The sequence below is a fragment of the Hemitrygon akajei genome, chromosome 5 (genome assembly GCF_048418815.1).
Source record: "Hemitrygon akajei chromosome 5, sHemAka1.3, whole genome shotgun sequence".
Classification (NCBI taxonomy): Eukaryota; Metazoa; Chordata; class Chondrichthyes; order Myliobatiformes; family Dasyatidae; genus Hemitrygon; species Hemitrygon akajei.
Genome location: NC_133128.1, coordinates 188,504,033 through 188,520,117, shown reverse-complemented (window position 1 = coordinate 188,520,117; position 16,085 = coordinate 188,504,033). Strand labels below are relative to the sequence as shown.

At 36.6% G+C, this 16,085-nt stretch overlaps 1 protein-coding gene across 10 annotated transcripts in view; it reads left to right on the top strand.

Moving 5' to 3' along the window:
* LOC140728577 (uncharacterized) overlaps positions 1 to 16,085 on the top strand; it is a 120,428-nt gene that overhangs the window by 31,986 nt on the left and 72,357 nt on the right. For 8 of the 10 annotated variants that reach the window (XM_073047527.1, XM_073047529.1, XM_073047523.1 and 5 more), the window contains 10 exons: positions 260 to 280; positions 1,082 to 1,105; positions 2,618 to 2,638; positions 3,439 to 3,462; positions 4,415 to 4,435; positions 5,237 to 5,260; positions 6,773 to 6,793; positions 9,391 to 9,414; positions 15,082 to 15,102; positions 15,904 to 15,927. In XM_073047527.1, the coding sequence (XP_072903628.1) occupies positions 260 to 280; positions 1,082 to 1,105; positions 2,618 to 2,638; positions 3,439 to 3,462; positions 4,415 to 4,435; positions 5,237 to 5,260; positions 6,773 to 6,793; positions 9,391 to 9,414; positions 15,082 to 15,102; positions 15,904 to 15,927 (225 nt within the window). The remainder of the gene's footprint in view (positions 1 to 259; positions 281 to 1,081; positions 1,106 to 2,617; positions 2,639 to 3,438; positions 3,463 to 4,414; positions 4,436 to 5,236; positions 5,261 to 6,772; positions 6,794 to 9,390; positions 9,415 to 15,081; positions 15,103 to 15,903; positions 15,928 to 16,085) is intronic. The other 2 variants (XM_073047524.1, XM_073047528.1) reach the window with 2 other exon arrangements.

Genomic DNA, 16,085 nt, shown 5'->3' with positions numbered 1-16,085 from the left:
TGTTAATATAATATTCAACTCTTTCTTGAAACTTTACGATGTGTATAAGGGTATTGTAAGTTATTGGAAAGTTTATTTAGGAAAATCAACTCGGACATCCCCTGTCAAACAGAGGAAATGGAAGCTTGTCACTGAAGAACATTTTACACATATCAGCAACGTACACTGAGAACTATTCTGCTTTTGATGCGATCATATCGACATCAGAAATTGTGCATTAGCTAGCTTCATATTAAGTTTTATAACTTTCTCTTTTCAGTGGGGTCCACACCAATAACAGGTATGAACTGAACATTTCCATCCCGGTCTTTCTAGTGAATATAATTGTGATTTCTTTGACCACCTTTCCTAGTTCCTTTCCTTTGTATATATTCACACAAATATCTTCAGCTGATATTCAGTTATTAACTGGGACTCTAAAGGAATTATTGCATCAAGTGATAACGAGAATCAAAATCTGTTAAAACCCAAGGGCAGACATTGATAAAAAGATTTGGATATTGTGAGGTATAGGATAGCTTCAATTCAATTCAACAACAACCTCTTTTACAGTCAATTCCAACGAAAGGATATCAGACTGGAGTAAGAAATTTTCATTGTGCCGGAGTTCATCTTATCGTTACATAGAACGCTACAGCACAGAAAAAAGGCCCAAAGAATGATCAATCCATGCAAATCCATTGATCCGCCAAGTTCCATTGACCTGCACTATACTATAGCCCTCCCATCCATGTATCTCTAAATTTCACTTCAATGTTGAAATCAGAATCACATCAACCACCTGCGTTGTCATCTTGTTCCTCACTCTCACTATCTTCTGAGTGAAGATGTTCCTCTTCATGTTCACCTTAAACATTTTGACTTTAACTCTCAAACCATGACCACCATCTCAGCCAGAGTTTCAATCATCCTCCTTTCACTGTGTGATATTACCTGAATTTAACGGTGATTTATTTCTGAAAATGGTTTCTTGAGTGTTAAGTTCATTCGTCCATAGTCAGTTATCTAAGATAACATGAGTATTCAGACAATACTAACAGAAAATAGCTTCAACTAAATTGTACATCAATCTCTTTTGCAGGTGATGGCACAGGAGTCACAACAGGTAGGAGCAGTAAATTTTCATTTTGATTTTTACATTTTCTGTGAAACAGTCATGGCTCATTGGGAATTAAGTAAATTGAACTTTATATTTCAATATATTTTCTCATAACAATTCTTAACATTGGAAGACATCTGTCATAATTAGAGATAATATATTTGCATTCTGATGCTATTTCAGAAAAACTGTGCTGAATGAAGTTCCCTTCACACTTACGGGATTATTTTAATCAGATCTGACTTCCATTCCCTTTAGCGGCTGAGCAATATAATTGACTGCGAGATGAATACTTTACAAGTCTCTCATATTCCCTCTTCCTGGTTGGAATTTATTTAGCAAAGAATGAAGTTGCTTGCTAAGTTTTAGTTTTCAGGCCTGATCACAAACACTTCTCAAAACTGGGCAATGTTGCTTTATAAGATTTACAACAGCAAGCGTTTCTGAAGCAAACAATTTATTCAGCTTGATAACAGTGGAAGTTGAACCACAACAGGACTAAATTAGTTCAGAATTTTGTAGGGCTGGTTTGATTTGGAAGAATAGTGAGATGCAAATGAATTATGGGATATGTCGTTGAGTAAGTTGTGCCAATGTGTGAAGCCATCAACACAGCATGCAAAGCTTGGCTAATTGAAGAAAATAAAATCATTTGATTTCCATTGCTGGAAAGTGACCTGAGATAAAAAATGTTTATATGTTAATACAGTGGTTCCCAACCTTTTCTATGCCCCACACCCCTAGGAAATGTTTGATTAATGCTCGCACCCCATACAAAAGTAATATCACATTTGAAGATGAAGAAGTCCAATTTCTAATTTTTGTACCACACATTGAACCACATACAATACTGCGGGTGAACAAATTGAACTTAAAAAAATAAGCTTTTAACTCAGTGCATAAAATGCAAATATAAGTCAAGCAATTAGATTCTAATTTATTCAGAAAAAATTGTAAACAGTAAATTGATGAGACTCCTCAATTCTGAGGTGTAACTTCCCAAGTAACACTGATGAGACTCCTCAACGCTGACTCGGGCAGCGGGAGACTGGAGTGAGTTTACATCTCTCTCGACTCGGGCAGCGGGAGACTTGAGTGTGCTTGGGACAAACGTTACTACCACTTCTCAAGGCAGATTGGCAGCTGGCTGAGTGATGACTCGTGACCTGTCACTCAAGGACACAAGCCACTCTTTGTCGCACCCCCTGAAATTCCATCTCGCACCCGCTGGGGGTGTGGGCACCCCAGGTTGGGAACCCCTGTTATAATATTATATTCAACTCTTTCTTGAAACTTTTCGATGTGTGTGAGGGTATTGTAAGTTATTAGAATATTTATTTAGGAAAATCAACTCAGACATCCTCTGTCAAAGAGAAGATGGAAGCTTGTCACTGGAGAACTTTTACACATAACAGCAACATACACTGAGAACTATTCTGCTTATGATGTGATCATATTGACATCAGAAATTGTGCATTAGCTAGCTTCATATTAAATTTTATAATTTTTTCTTTTCAGTGGGGTCCACACCAGTAACAGGTATGAACTGAACGTTTCCATCCCGGTCTTCATAGTGAATATAATTGGGATTTCTTTGACAACCTTTCCTTGCTCTTTTCCTTTGAAATATTCACACAAATATCTTCAGTTGATATTCTGTTATTAACCAGGACTCTTAAGGAATTATTGCATCAAGTGATAACGAGATTGAAAAACTGTTAAATCCCAAGAGCGTACATTGACAAAAAGATTTGGATATTGTGAGGTATAGAATAGCTTCAATTGAATTCGACAACAATCTCTTTTACAGTCAATGCCAATGAAAGGACATCAGACTGGAGTAAGAAAGTTTCATTGTGCTGTACTTCATCTTATCGTTACAGAGAACGCTACAGCACAGAAAAAATGCCCAAAGGATGATCAATCCATGCCAATCCGTTGATTCGCCAAGTTCCATTGACCTGCACTACACTATAGCCCTCCCATCCATGTAACTCTAAATTTCACTTCAATGTTGAAATCAGAATCACATCAACCACCTGCGTTGTCATCTTGTACCTTACTCTCACTATCTTCGGAGTGAAGATGTTCCTCTTCATGTTCACCTTAAACATTTCGACTTTAACTCTCAAACCATCATCACCATCTCAGCCAGATTTTCAATCATCCTCTTTTCACTGTGTGATATTAACTGAATTTAACGGTGATTTATTTCTGAAAATGGTTTCTTGAGTGTTAAGTTCATTAGAGCGTGGTCTGTTATCTAAGATAACATGAGTATTCAAACAATACTAACAGAAAATAGCTTCAACTAAATTGTACATCAATCTCTTTTGCAGGTGATGGCACAAGAGTCACAACAGGTAGGAGCAGTAAATTTTCATTTTGATTTTTACATTTTCAGTGAAACAGTCATGGCTCATTGGGAATTAAGTAAATTGAACTTGATATTTCAATATATTTTCACATAACAATTCTTAACATTAGAAGATACTCTGTCATAATTAGAAATAATATATTTGCTTTCTGACGCTATTTCAGAAAAACTGTGCTGAATGAAGTTCCCTTCACGCTTACGGGATTATTTTAATCAGATCTGACTTCCATTCCCTCTAGCAGCTGAGCAATATAATTGACAGCGAGATGAATACTTTACAAGTCTCTCATATTCCCTCTTCCTCGGTGGAATTTATTTTGGAAACAATGAAGTTGCTTGCTAAGATTTAGTTTCCAGGCCCGATCACAAACACTTCTCAAAACTGGGCAATGTTGCTTTATAAGATTTACAACAGCAAGCGGTTCTGAAGCAAACAATTTATTCAGCTTGTTAACAGTGGAAGTTGAACCACAACAGGACTAAATTAGTTCAGAATTTTGTAGGGCCGGCTTGAATTAGAAGAATAGTGTGATGCAAATGAATTGCGGGATATATATTTGAGTAAGTTGTGCCAATCTGTGAAGCCATCACCACAGCATGCAAAGTTTGCCTCATTGAAGAGAAAACAATCAGTTGATTTCCATTGCTGGAAAATGACCTGAGATAAAATATGTTTACATGTTAATATAATATTCAACTCTTTCTTGAAACTTTACGATGTGTATAAGGGTATTGTAAGTTATTGGAAAGTTTATTTAGGAAAATCAACTCGGACATCCCCTGTCAAACAGAGGAAATGGAAGCTTGTCACTGGAGAACATTTTACACATATCAGCAATGTACACTGAGAACTATTCTGCTTTTGATGCGATCATATCGACGTCAGAAATTGTGCATTAGCTAGCTTCATATTAAGTTTTATAACTTTCTCTTTTCAGTGGGGACCACAGCAATAACAGGTATGAACTGAACATTTCCATCCCGGTCTTTCTAGTGAATATAATTGTGATTTCTTTGACCACCTTTCCTAGTTCCTTTCCTTTGTATATATTCACACAAATATCTTCAGCTGATATTCAGTTATTAACCAGGACTCTAAAGGAATTATTGCATCAAGTGATAATGAGAATCAAAATCTGTTAAATCCCAAGGGCAGACATTGATAAAAAGATTTGGATATTGTGAGGTATAGGATAGCTTCAATTCAATTCAACAACAACCTCTTTTACAGTCAATTCCAACGAAAGGACATCAGACTGGAGTAAGAAATTTTCATTGTGCCGGAGTTCATCTTATCGTTACATAGAACGCTACAGCACAGAAAAAAGGCCCAAAGAATGATCAATCCATGCAAATCCATTGATCCGCCAAGTTCCATTGACCTGCACTATACTATAGCCCTCCCATCCATGTATCTCTAAATTTCACTTCAATGTTGAAATCAGAATCACATCAACCACCTGCGTTGTCATCTTGTTCCTCACTCTCACTATCTTCTGAGTGAAGATGTTCCTCTTCATGTTCACCTTAAACATTTTGACTTTAACTCTCAAACCATGACCACCATCTCAGCCAGAGTTTCAATCATCCTCCTTTCACTGTGTGATATTACCTGAATTTAACGGTGATTTATTTCTGAAAATGGTTTCTTGAGTGTTAAGTTCATTCGTCCATAGTCAGTTATCTAAGATAACATGAGTATTCAGACAATACTAACAGAAAATAGCTTCAACTAAATTGTACATCAATCTCTTTTGCAGGTGATGGCACAGGAGTCACAACAGGTAGGAGCAGTAAATTTTCATTTTGATTTTTACATTTTCTGTGAAACAGTCATGGCTCATTGGGAATTAAGTAAATTGAACTTTATATTTCAATATATTTTCTCATAACAATTCTTAACATTGGAAGACATCTGTCATAATTAGAGATAATATATTTGCATTCTGATGCTATTTCAGAAAAACTGTGCTGAATGAAGTTCCCTTCACACTTACGGGATTATTTTAATCAGATCTGACTTCCATTCCCTTTAGCGGCTGAGCAATATAATTGACTGCGAGATGAATACTTTACAAGTCTCTCATATTCCCTCTTCCTGGTTGGAATTTATTTAGCAAAGAATGAAGTTGCTTGCTAAGTTTTAGTTTTCAGGCCTGATCACAAACACTTCTCAAAACTGGGCAATGTTGCTTTATAAGATTTACAACAGCAAGCGTTTCTGAAGCAAACAATTTATTCAGCTTGATAACAGTGGAAGTTGAACCACAACAGGACTAAATTAGTTCAGAATTTTGTAGGGCTGGTTTGATTTGGAAGAATAGTGAGATGCAAATGAATTATGGGATATGTCGTTGAGTAAGTTGTGCCAATGTGTGAAGCCATCAACACAGCATGCAAAGCTTGGCTAATTGAAGAAAATAAAATCATTTGATTTCCATTGCTGGAAAGTGACCTGAGATAAAAAATGTTTATATGTTAATACAGTGGTTCCCAACCTTTTCTATGCCCCACACCCCTAGGAAATGTTTGATTAATGCTCGCACCCCATACAAAAGTAATATCACATTTGAAGATGAAGAAGTCCAATTTCTAATTTTTGTACCACACATTGAACCACATACAATACTGCGGGTGAACAAATTGAACTTAAAAAAATAAGCTTTTAACTCAGTGCATAAAATGCAAATATAAGTCAAGCAATTAGATTCTAATTTATTCAGAAAAAATTGTAAACAGTAAATTGATGAGACTCCTCAATTCTGAGGTGTAACTTCCCAAGTAACACTGATGAGACTCCTCAACGCTGACTCGGGCAGCGGGAGACTGGAGTGAGTTTACATCTCTCTCGACTCGGGCAGCGGGAGACTTGAGTGTGCTTGGGACAAACGTTACTACCACTTCTCAAGGCAGATTGGCAGCTGGCTGAGTGATGACTCGTGACCTGTCACTCAAGGACACAAGCCACTCTTTGTCGCACCCCCTGAAATTCCATCTCGCACCCGCTGGGGGTGTGGGCACCCCAGGTTGGGAACCCCTGTTATAATATTATATTCAACTCTTTCTTGAAACTTTTCGATGTGTGTGAGGGTATTGTAAGTTATTAGAATATTTATTTAGGAAAATCAACTCAGACATCCTCTGTCAAAGAGAAGATGGAAGCTTGTCACTGGAGAACTTTTACACATAACAGCAACATACACTGAGAACTATTCTGCTTATGATGTGATCATATTGACATCAGAAATTGTGCATTAGCTAGCTTCATATTAAATTTTATAATTTTTTCTTTTCAGTGGGGTCCACACCAGTAACAGGTATGAACTGAACGTTTCCATCCCGGTCTTCATAGTGAATATAATTGGGATTTCTTTGACAACCTTTCCTTGCTCTTTTCCTTTGAAATATTCACACAAATATCTTCAGTTGATATTCTGTTATTAACCAGGACTCTTAAGGAATTATTGCATCAAGTGATAACGAGATTGAAAAACTGTTAAATCCCAAGAGCGTACATTGACAAAAAGATTTGGATATTGTGAGGTATAGAATAGCTTCAATTGAATTCGACAACAATCTCTTTTACAGTCAATGCCAATGAAAGGACATCAGACTGGAGTAAGAAAGTTTCATTGTGCTGTACTTCATCTTATCGTTACAGAGAACGCTACAGCACAGAAAAAATGCCCAAAGGATGATCAATCCATGCCAATCCGTTGATTCGCCAAGTTCCATTGACCTGCACTACACTATAGCCCTCCCATCCATGTAACTCTAAATTTCACTTCAATGTTGAAATCAGAATCACATCAACCACCTGCGTTGTCATCTTGTACCTTACTCTCACTATCTTCGGAGTGAAGATGTTCCTCTTCATGTTCACCTTAAACATTTCGACTTTAACTCTCAAACCATCATCACCATCTCAGCCAGATTTTCAATCATCCTCTTTTCACTGTGTGATATTAACTGAATTTAACGGTGATTTATTTCTGAAAATGGTTTCTTGAGTGTTAAGTTCATTAGAGCGTGGTCTGTTATCTAAGATAACATGAGTATTCAAACAATACTAACAGAAAATAGCTTCAACTAAATTGTACATCAATCTCTTTTGCAGGTGATGGCACAAGAGTCACAACAGGTAGGAGCAGTAAATTTTCATTTTGATTTTTACATTTTCAGTGAAACAGTCATGGCTCATTGGGAATTAAGTAAATTGAACTTGATATTTCAATATATTTTCACATAACAATTCTTAACATTAGAAGATACTCTGTCATAATTAGAAATAATATATTTGCTTTCTGACGCTATTTCAGAAAAACTGTGCTGAATGAAGTTCCCTTCACGCTTACGGGATTATTTTAATCAGATCTGACTTCCATTCCCTCTAGCAGCTGAGCAATATAATTGACAGCGAGATGAATACTTTACAAGTCTCTCATATTCCCTCTTCCTCGGTGGAATTTATTTTGGAAACAATGAAGTTGCTTGCTAAGATTTAGTTTCCAGGCCCGATCACAAACACTTCTCAAAACTGGGCAATGTTGCTTTATAAGATTTACAACAGCAAGCGGTTCTGAAGCAAACAATTTATTCAGCTTGTTAACAGTGGAAGTTGAACCACAACAGGACTAAATTAGTTCAGAATTTTGTAGGGCCGGCTTGAATTAGAAGAATAGTGTGATGCAAATGAATTGCGGGATATATATTTGAGTAAGTTGTGCCAATCTGTGAAGCCATCACCACAGCATGCAAAGTTTGCCTCATTGAAGAGAAAACAATCAGTTGATTTCCATTGCTGGAAAATGACCTGAGATAAAATATGTTTACATGTTAATATAATATTCAACTCTTTCTTGAAACTTTACGATGTGTATAAGGGTATTGTAAGTTATTGGAAAGTTTATTTAGGAAAATCAACTCGGACATCCCCTGTCAAACAGAGGAAATGGAAGCTTGTCACTGGAGAACATTTTACACATATCAGCAATGTACACTGAGAACTATTCTGCTTTTGATGCGATCATATCGACGTCAGAAATTGTGCATTAGCTAGCTTCATATTAAGTTTTATAACTTTCTCTTTTCAGTGGGGACCACAGCAATAACAGGTATGAACTGAACATTTCCATCCCGGTCTTTCTAGTGAATATAATTGTGATTTCTTTGACCACCTTTCCTTGTCCTTTTCCTTTGAAATATTCACACAAATATCTTCAGCTGATATTCAGTTATTAACCAGGACTCTAAAGGAATTATTGCATCAAGTGATAATGAGAATCAAAATCTGTTAAATCCCAAGGGCAGACATTGATAAAAAGATTTGGATATTGTGAGGTATAGGATAGCTTCAATGGAATTTGACATTAATCTCTTTTACAGTCAATGCCAACGAAAGGACATCAGACTGGAGTAAGAAATTTTCATTGTGCCGGAGTTCATCTTATCGTTACATAGAACGCTACAGCACAGAAAAAAGGCCCAAAGAATGATCAATCCATGCAAATCCATTGATCCGCCAAGTTCCATTGACCTGCACTATACTATAGCCCTCCCATCCATGTATCTCTAAATTTCACTTCAATGTTGAAATCAGAATCACATCAACCACCTGCGTTGTCATCTTGTTCCTCACTCTCACTATCTTCTGAGTGAAGATGTTCCTCTTCATGTTCACCTTAAACATTTTGACTTTAACTCTCAAACCATGACCACCATCTCAGCCAGAGTTTCAATCATCCTCCTTTCACTGTGTGATATTACCTGAATTTAACGGTGATTTATTTCTGAAAATGGTTTCTTGAGTGTTAAGTTCATTCGTCCATAGTCAGTTATCTAAGATAACATGAGTATTCAGACAATACTAACAGAAAATAGCTTCAACTAAATTGTACATCAATCTCTTTTGCAGGTGATGGCACAGGAGTCACAACAGGTAGGAGCAGTAAATTTTCATTTTGATTTTTACATTTTCTGTGAAACAGTCATGGCTCATTGGGAATTAAGTAAATTGAACTTTATATTTCAATATATTTTCTCATAACAATTCTTAACATTGGAAGACATCTGTCATAATTAGAGATAATATATTTGCATTCTGATGCTATTTCAGAAAAACTGTGCTGAATGAAGTTCCCTTCACACTTACGGGATTATTTTAATCAGATCTGACTTCCATTCCCTTTAGCGGCTGAGCAATATAATTGACTGCGAGATGAATACTTTACAAGTCTCTCATATTCCCTCTTCCTGGTTGGAATTTATTTAGCAAAGAATGAAGTTGCTTGCTAAGTTTTAGTTTTCAGGCCTGATCACAAACACTTCTCAAAACTGGGCAATGTTGCTTTATAAGATTTACAACAGCAAGCGTTTCTGAAGCAAACAATTTATTCAGCTTGATAACAGTGGAAGTTGAACCACAACAGGACTAAATTAGTTCAGAATTTTGTAGGGCTGGTTTGATTTGGAAGAATAGTGAGATGCAAATGAATTATGGGATATGTCGTTGAGTAAGTTGTGCCAATGTGTGAAGCCATCAACACAGCATGCAAAGCTTGGCTAATTGAAGAAAATAAAATCATTTGATTTCCATTGCTGGAAAGTGACCTGAGATAAAAAATGTTTATATGTTAATACAGTGGTTCCCAACCTTTTCTATGCCCCACACCCCTAGGAAATGTTTGATTAATGCTCGCACCCCATACAAAAGTAATATCACATTTGAAGATGAAGAAGTCCAATTTCTAATTTTTGTACCACACATTGAACCACATACAATACTGCGGGTGAACAAATTGAACTTAAAAAAATAAGCTTTTAACTCAGTGCATAAAATGCAAATATAAGTCAAGCAATTAGATTCTAATTTATTCAGAAAAAATTGTAAACAGTAAATTGATGAGACTCCTCAATTCTGAGGTGTAACTTCCCAAGTAACACTGATGAGACTCCTCAACGCTGACTCGGGCAGCGGGAGACTGGAGTGAGTTTACATCTCTCTCGACTCGGGCAGCGGGAGACTTGAGTGTGCTTGGGACAAACGTTACTACCACTTCTCAAGGCAGATTGGCAGCTGGCTGAGTGATGACTCGTGACCTGTCACTCAAGGACACAAGCCACTCTTTGTCGCACCCCCTGAAATTCCATCTCGCACCCGCTGGGGGTGTGGGCACCCCAGGTTGGGAACCCCTGTTATAATATTATATTCAACTCTTTCTTGAAACTTTTCGATGTGTGTGAGGGTATTGTAAGTTATTAGAATATTTATTTAGGAAAATCAACTCAGACATCCTCTGTCAAAGAGAAGATGGAAGCTTGTCACTGGAGAACTTTTACACATAACAGCAACATACACTGAGAACTATTCTGCTTATGATGTGATCATATTGACATCAGAAATTGTGCATTAGCTAGCTTCATATTAAATTTTATAATTTTTTCTTTTCAGTGGGGTCCACACCAGTAACAGGTATGAACTGAACGTTTCCATCCCGGTCTTCATAGTGAATATAATTGGGATTTCTTTGACAACCTTTCCTTGCTCTTTTCCTTTGAAATATTCACACAAATATCTTCAGTTGATATTCTGTTATTAACCAGGACTCTTAAGGAATTATTGCATCAAGTGATAACGAGATTGAAAAACTGTTAAATCCCAAGAGCGTACATTGACAAAAAGATTTGGATATTGTGAGGTATAGAATAGCTTCAATTGAATTCGACAACAATCTCTTTTACAGTCAATGCCAATGAAAGGACATCAGACTGGAGTAAGAAAGTTTCATTGTGCTGTACTTCATCTTATCGTTACAGAGAACGCTACAGCACAGAAAAAATGCCCAAAGGATGATCAATCCATGCCAATCCGTTGATTCGCCAAGTTCCATTGACCTGCACTACACTATAGCCCTCCCATCCATGTAACTCTAAATTTCACTTCAATGTTGAAATCAGAATCACATCAACCACCTGCGTTGTCATCTTGTACCTTACTCTCACTATCTTCGGAGTGAAGATGTTCCTCTTCATGTTCACCTTAAACATTTCGACTTTAACTCTCAAACCATCATCACCATCTCAGCCAGATTTTCAATCATCCTCTTTTCACTGTGTGATATTAACTGAATTTAACGGTGATTTATTTCTGAAAATGGTTTCTTGAGTGTTAAGTTCATTAGAGCGTGGTCTGTTATCTAAGATAACATGAGTATTCAAACAATACTAACAGAAAATAGCTTCAACTAAATTGTACATCAATCTCTTTTGCAGGTGATGGCACAAGAGTCACAACAGGTAGGAGCAGTAAATTTTCATTTTGATTTTTACATTTTCAGTGAAACAGTCATGGCTCATTGGGAATTAAGTAAATTGAACTTTATATTTCAATATATTTTCACATAACAATTCTTAACATTAGAAGATACTCTGTCATAATTAGAAATAATATATTTGCTTTCTGACGCTATTTCAGAAAAACTGTGCTGAATGAAGTTCCCTTCACGCTTACGGGATTATTTTAATCAGATCTGACTTCCATTCCCTCTAGCAGCTGAGCAATATAATTGACTGCGAGATGAATACTTTACAAGTCTCTCATATTCCCTCTTCCTGGTTGGAATTTATTTAGCAAAGAATGAAGTTGCTTGCTAAGTTTTAGTTTTCAGGCCTGATCACAAACACTTCTCAAAACTGGGCAATGTTGCTTTATAAGATTTACAACAGCAAGCGTTTCTGAAGCAAACAATTTATTCAGCTTGATAACAGTGGAAGTTGAACCACAACAGGACTAAATTAGTTCAGAATTTTGTAGGGCTGGTTTGATTTGGAAGAATAGTGAGATGCAAATGAATTATGGGATATGTCGTTGAGTAAGTTGTGCCAATGTGTGAAGCCATCAACACAGCATGCAAAGCTTGGCTAATTGAAGAAAATAAAATCATTTGATTTCCATTGCTGGAAAGTGACCTGAGATAAAAAATGTTTATATGTTAATACAGTGGTTCCCAACCTTTTCTATGCCCCACACCCCTAGGAAATGTTTGATTAATGCTCGCACCCCATACAAAAGTAATATCACATTTGAAGATGAAGAAGTCCAATTTCTAATTTTTGTACCACACATTGAACCACATACAATACTGCGGGTGAACAAATTGAACTTAAAAAAATAAGCTTTTAACTCAGTGCATAAAATGCAAATATAAGTCAAGCAATTAGATTCTAATTTATTCAGAAAAAATTGTAAACAGTAAATTGATGAGACTCCTCAATTCTGAGGTGTAACTTCCCAAGTAACACTGATGAGACTCCTCAACGCTGACTCGGGCAGCGGGAGACTGGAGTGAGTTTACATCTCTCTCGACTCGGGCAGCGGGAGACTTGAGTGTGCTTGGGACAAACGTTACTACCACTTCTCAAGGCAGATTGGCAGCTGGCTGAGTGATGACTCGTGACCTGTCACTCAAGGACACAAGCCACTCTTTGTCGCACCCCCTGAAATTCCATCTCGCACCCGCTGGGGGTGTGGGCACCCCAGGTTGGGAACCCCTGTTATAATATTATATTCAACTCTTTCTTGAAACTTTTCGATGTGTGTGAGGGTATTGTAAGTTATTAGAATATTTATTTAGGAAAATCAACTCAGACATCCTCTGTCAAAGAGAAGATGGAAGCTTGTCACTGGAGAACTTTTACACATAACAGCAACATACACTGAGAACTATTCTGCTTATGATGTGATCATATTGACATCAGAAATTGTGCATTAGCTAGCTTCATATTAAATTTTATAATTTTTTCTTTTCAGTGGGGTCCACACCAGTAACAGGTATGAACTGAACGTTTCCATCCCGGTCTTCATAGTGAATATAATTGGGATTTCTTTGACAACCTTTCCTTGCTCTTTTCCTTTGAAATATTCACACAAATATCTTCAGTTGATATTCTGTTATTAACCAGGACTCTTAAGGAATTATTGCATCAAGTGATAACGAGATTGAAAAACTGTTAAATCCCAAGAGCGTACATTGACAAAAAGATTTGGATATTGTGAGGTATAGAATAGCTTCAATTGAATTCGACAACAATCTCTTTTACAGTCAATGCCAATGAAAGGACATCAGACTGGAGTAAGAAAGTTTCATTGTGCTGTACTTCATCTTATCGTTACAGAGAACGCTACAGCACAGAAAAAATGCCCAAAGGATGATCAATCCATGCCAATCCGTTGATTCGCCAAGTTCCATTGACCTGCACTACACTATAGCCCTCCCATCCATGTAACTCTAAATTTCACTTCAATGTTGAAATCAGAATCACATCAACCACCTGCGTTGTCATCTTGTACCTTACTCTCACTATCTTCGGAGTGAAGATGTTCCTCTTCATGTTCACCTTAAACATTTCGACTTTAACTCTCAAACCATCATCACCATCTCAGCCAGATTTTCAATCATCCTCTTTTCACTGTGTGATATTAACTGAATTTAACGGTGATTTATTTCTGAAAATGGTTTCTTGAGTGTTAAGTTCATTAGAGCGTGGTCTGTTATCTAAGATAACATGAGTATTCAAACAATACTAACAGAAAATAGCTTCAACTAAATTGTACATCAATCTCTTTTGCAGGTGATGGCACAAGAGTCACAACAGGTAGGAGCAGTAAATTTTCATTTTGATTTTTACATTTTCAGTGAAACAGTCATGGCTCATTGGGAATTAAGTAAATTGAACTTGATATTTCAATATATTTTCACATAACAATTCTTAACATTAGAAGATACTCTGTCATAATTAGAAATAATATATTTGCTTTCTGACGCTATTTCAGAAAAACTGTGCTGAATGAAGTTCCCTTCACGCTTACGGGATTATTTTAATCAGATCTGACTTCCATTCCCTCTAGCAGCTGAGCAATATAATTGACAGCGAGATGAATACTTTACAAGTCTCTCATATTCCCTCTTCCTCGGTGGAATTTATTTTGGAAACAATGAAGTTGCTTGCTAAGATTTAGTTTCCAGGCCCGATCACAAACACTTCTCAAAACTGGGCAATGTTGCTTTATAAGATTTACAACAGCAAGCGGTTCTGAAGCAAACAATTTATTCAGCTTGTTAACAGTGGAAGTTGAACCACAACAGGACTAAATTAGTTCAGAATTTTGTAGGGCCGGCTTGAATTAGAAGAATAGTGTGATGCAAATGAATTGCGGGATATATATTTGAGTAAGTTGTGCCAATCTGTGAAGCCATCACCACAGCATGCAAAGTTTGCCTCATTGAAGAGAAAACAATCAGTTGATTTCCATTGCTGGAAAATGACCTGAGATAAAATATGTTTACATGTTAATATAATATTCAACTCTTTCTTGAAACTTTACGATGTGTATAAGGGTATTGTAAGTTATTGGAAAGTTTATTTAGGAAAATCAACTCGGACATCCCCTGTCAAACAGAGGAAATGGAAGCTTGTCACTGGAGAACATTTTACACATATCAGCAATGTACACTGAGAACTATTCTGCTTTTGATGCGATCATATCGACGTCAGAAATTGTGCATTAGCTAGCTTCATATTAAGTTTTATAACTTTCTCTTTTCAGTGGGGACCACAGCAATAACAGGTATGAACTGAACATTTCCATCCCGGTCTTTCTAGTGAATATAATTGTGATTTCTTTGACCACCTTTCCTAGTTCCTTTCCTTTGTATATATTCACACAAATATCTTCAGCTGATATTCAGTTATTAACCAGGACTCTAAAGGAATTATTGCATCAAGTGATAATGAGAATCAAAATCTGTTAAATCCCAAGGGCAGACATTGATAAAAAGATTTGGATATTGTGAGGTATAGGATAGCTTCAATTCAATTCAACAACAACCTCTTTTACAGTCAATTCCAACGAAAGGACATCAGACTGGAGTAAGAAATTTTCATTGTGCCGGAGTTCATCTTATCGTTACATAGAACGCTACAGCACAGAAAAAAGGCCCAAAGAATGATCAATCCATGCAAATCCATTGATCCGCCAAGTTCCATTGACCTGCACTATACTATAGCCCTCCCATCCATGTATCTCTAAATTTCACTTCAATGTTGAAATCAGAATCACATCAACCACCTGCGTTGTCATCTTGTTCCTCACTCTCACTATCTTCTGAGTGAAGATGTTCCTCTTCATGTTCACCTTAAACATTTTGACTTTAACTCTCAAACCATGACCACCATCTCAGCCAGAGTTTCAATCATCCTCCTTTCACTGTGTGATATTACCTGAATTTAACGGTGATTTATTTCTGAAAATGGTTTCTTGAGTGTTAAGTTCATTCGTCCATAGTCAGTTATCTAAGATAACATGAGTATTCAGACAATACTAACAGAAAATAGCTTCAACTAAATTGTACATCAATCTCTTTTGCAGGTGATGGCACAGGAGTCACAACAGGTAGGAGCAGTAAATTTTCATTTTGATTTTTACATTTTCTGTGAAACAGTCATGGCTCATTGGGAATTAAGTAAATTGAACTTTATATTTCAATATATTTTCTCATAACAATTCTTAACATTGGAAGACATCTGTCATAATTAGAGATAATATATTTG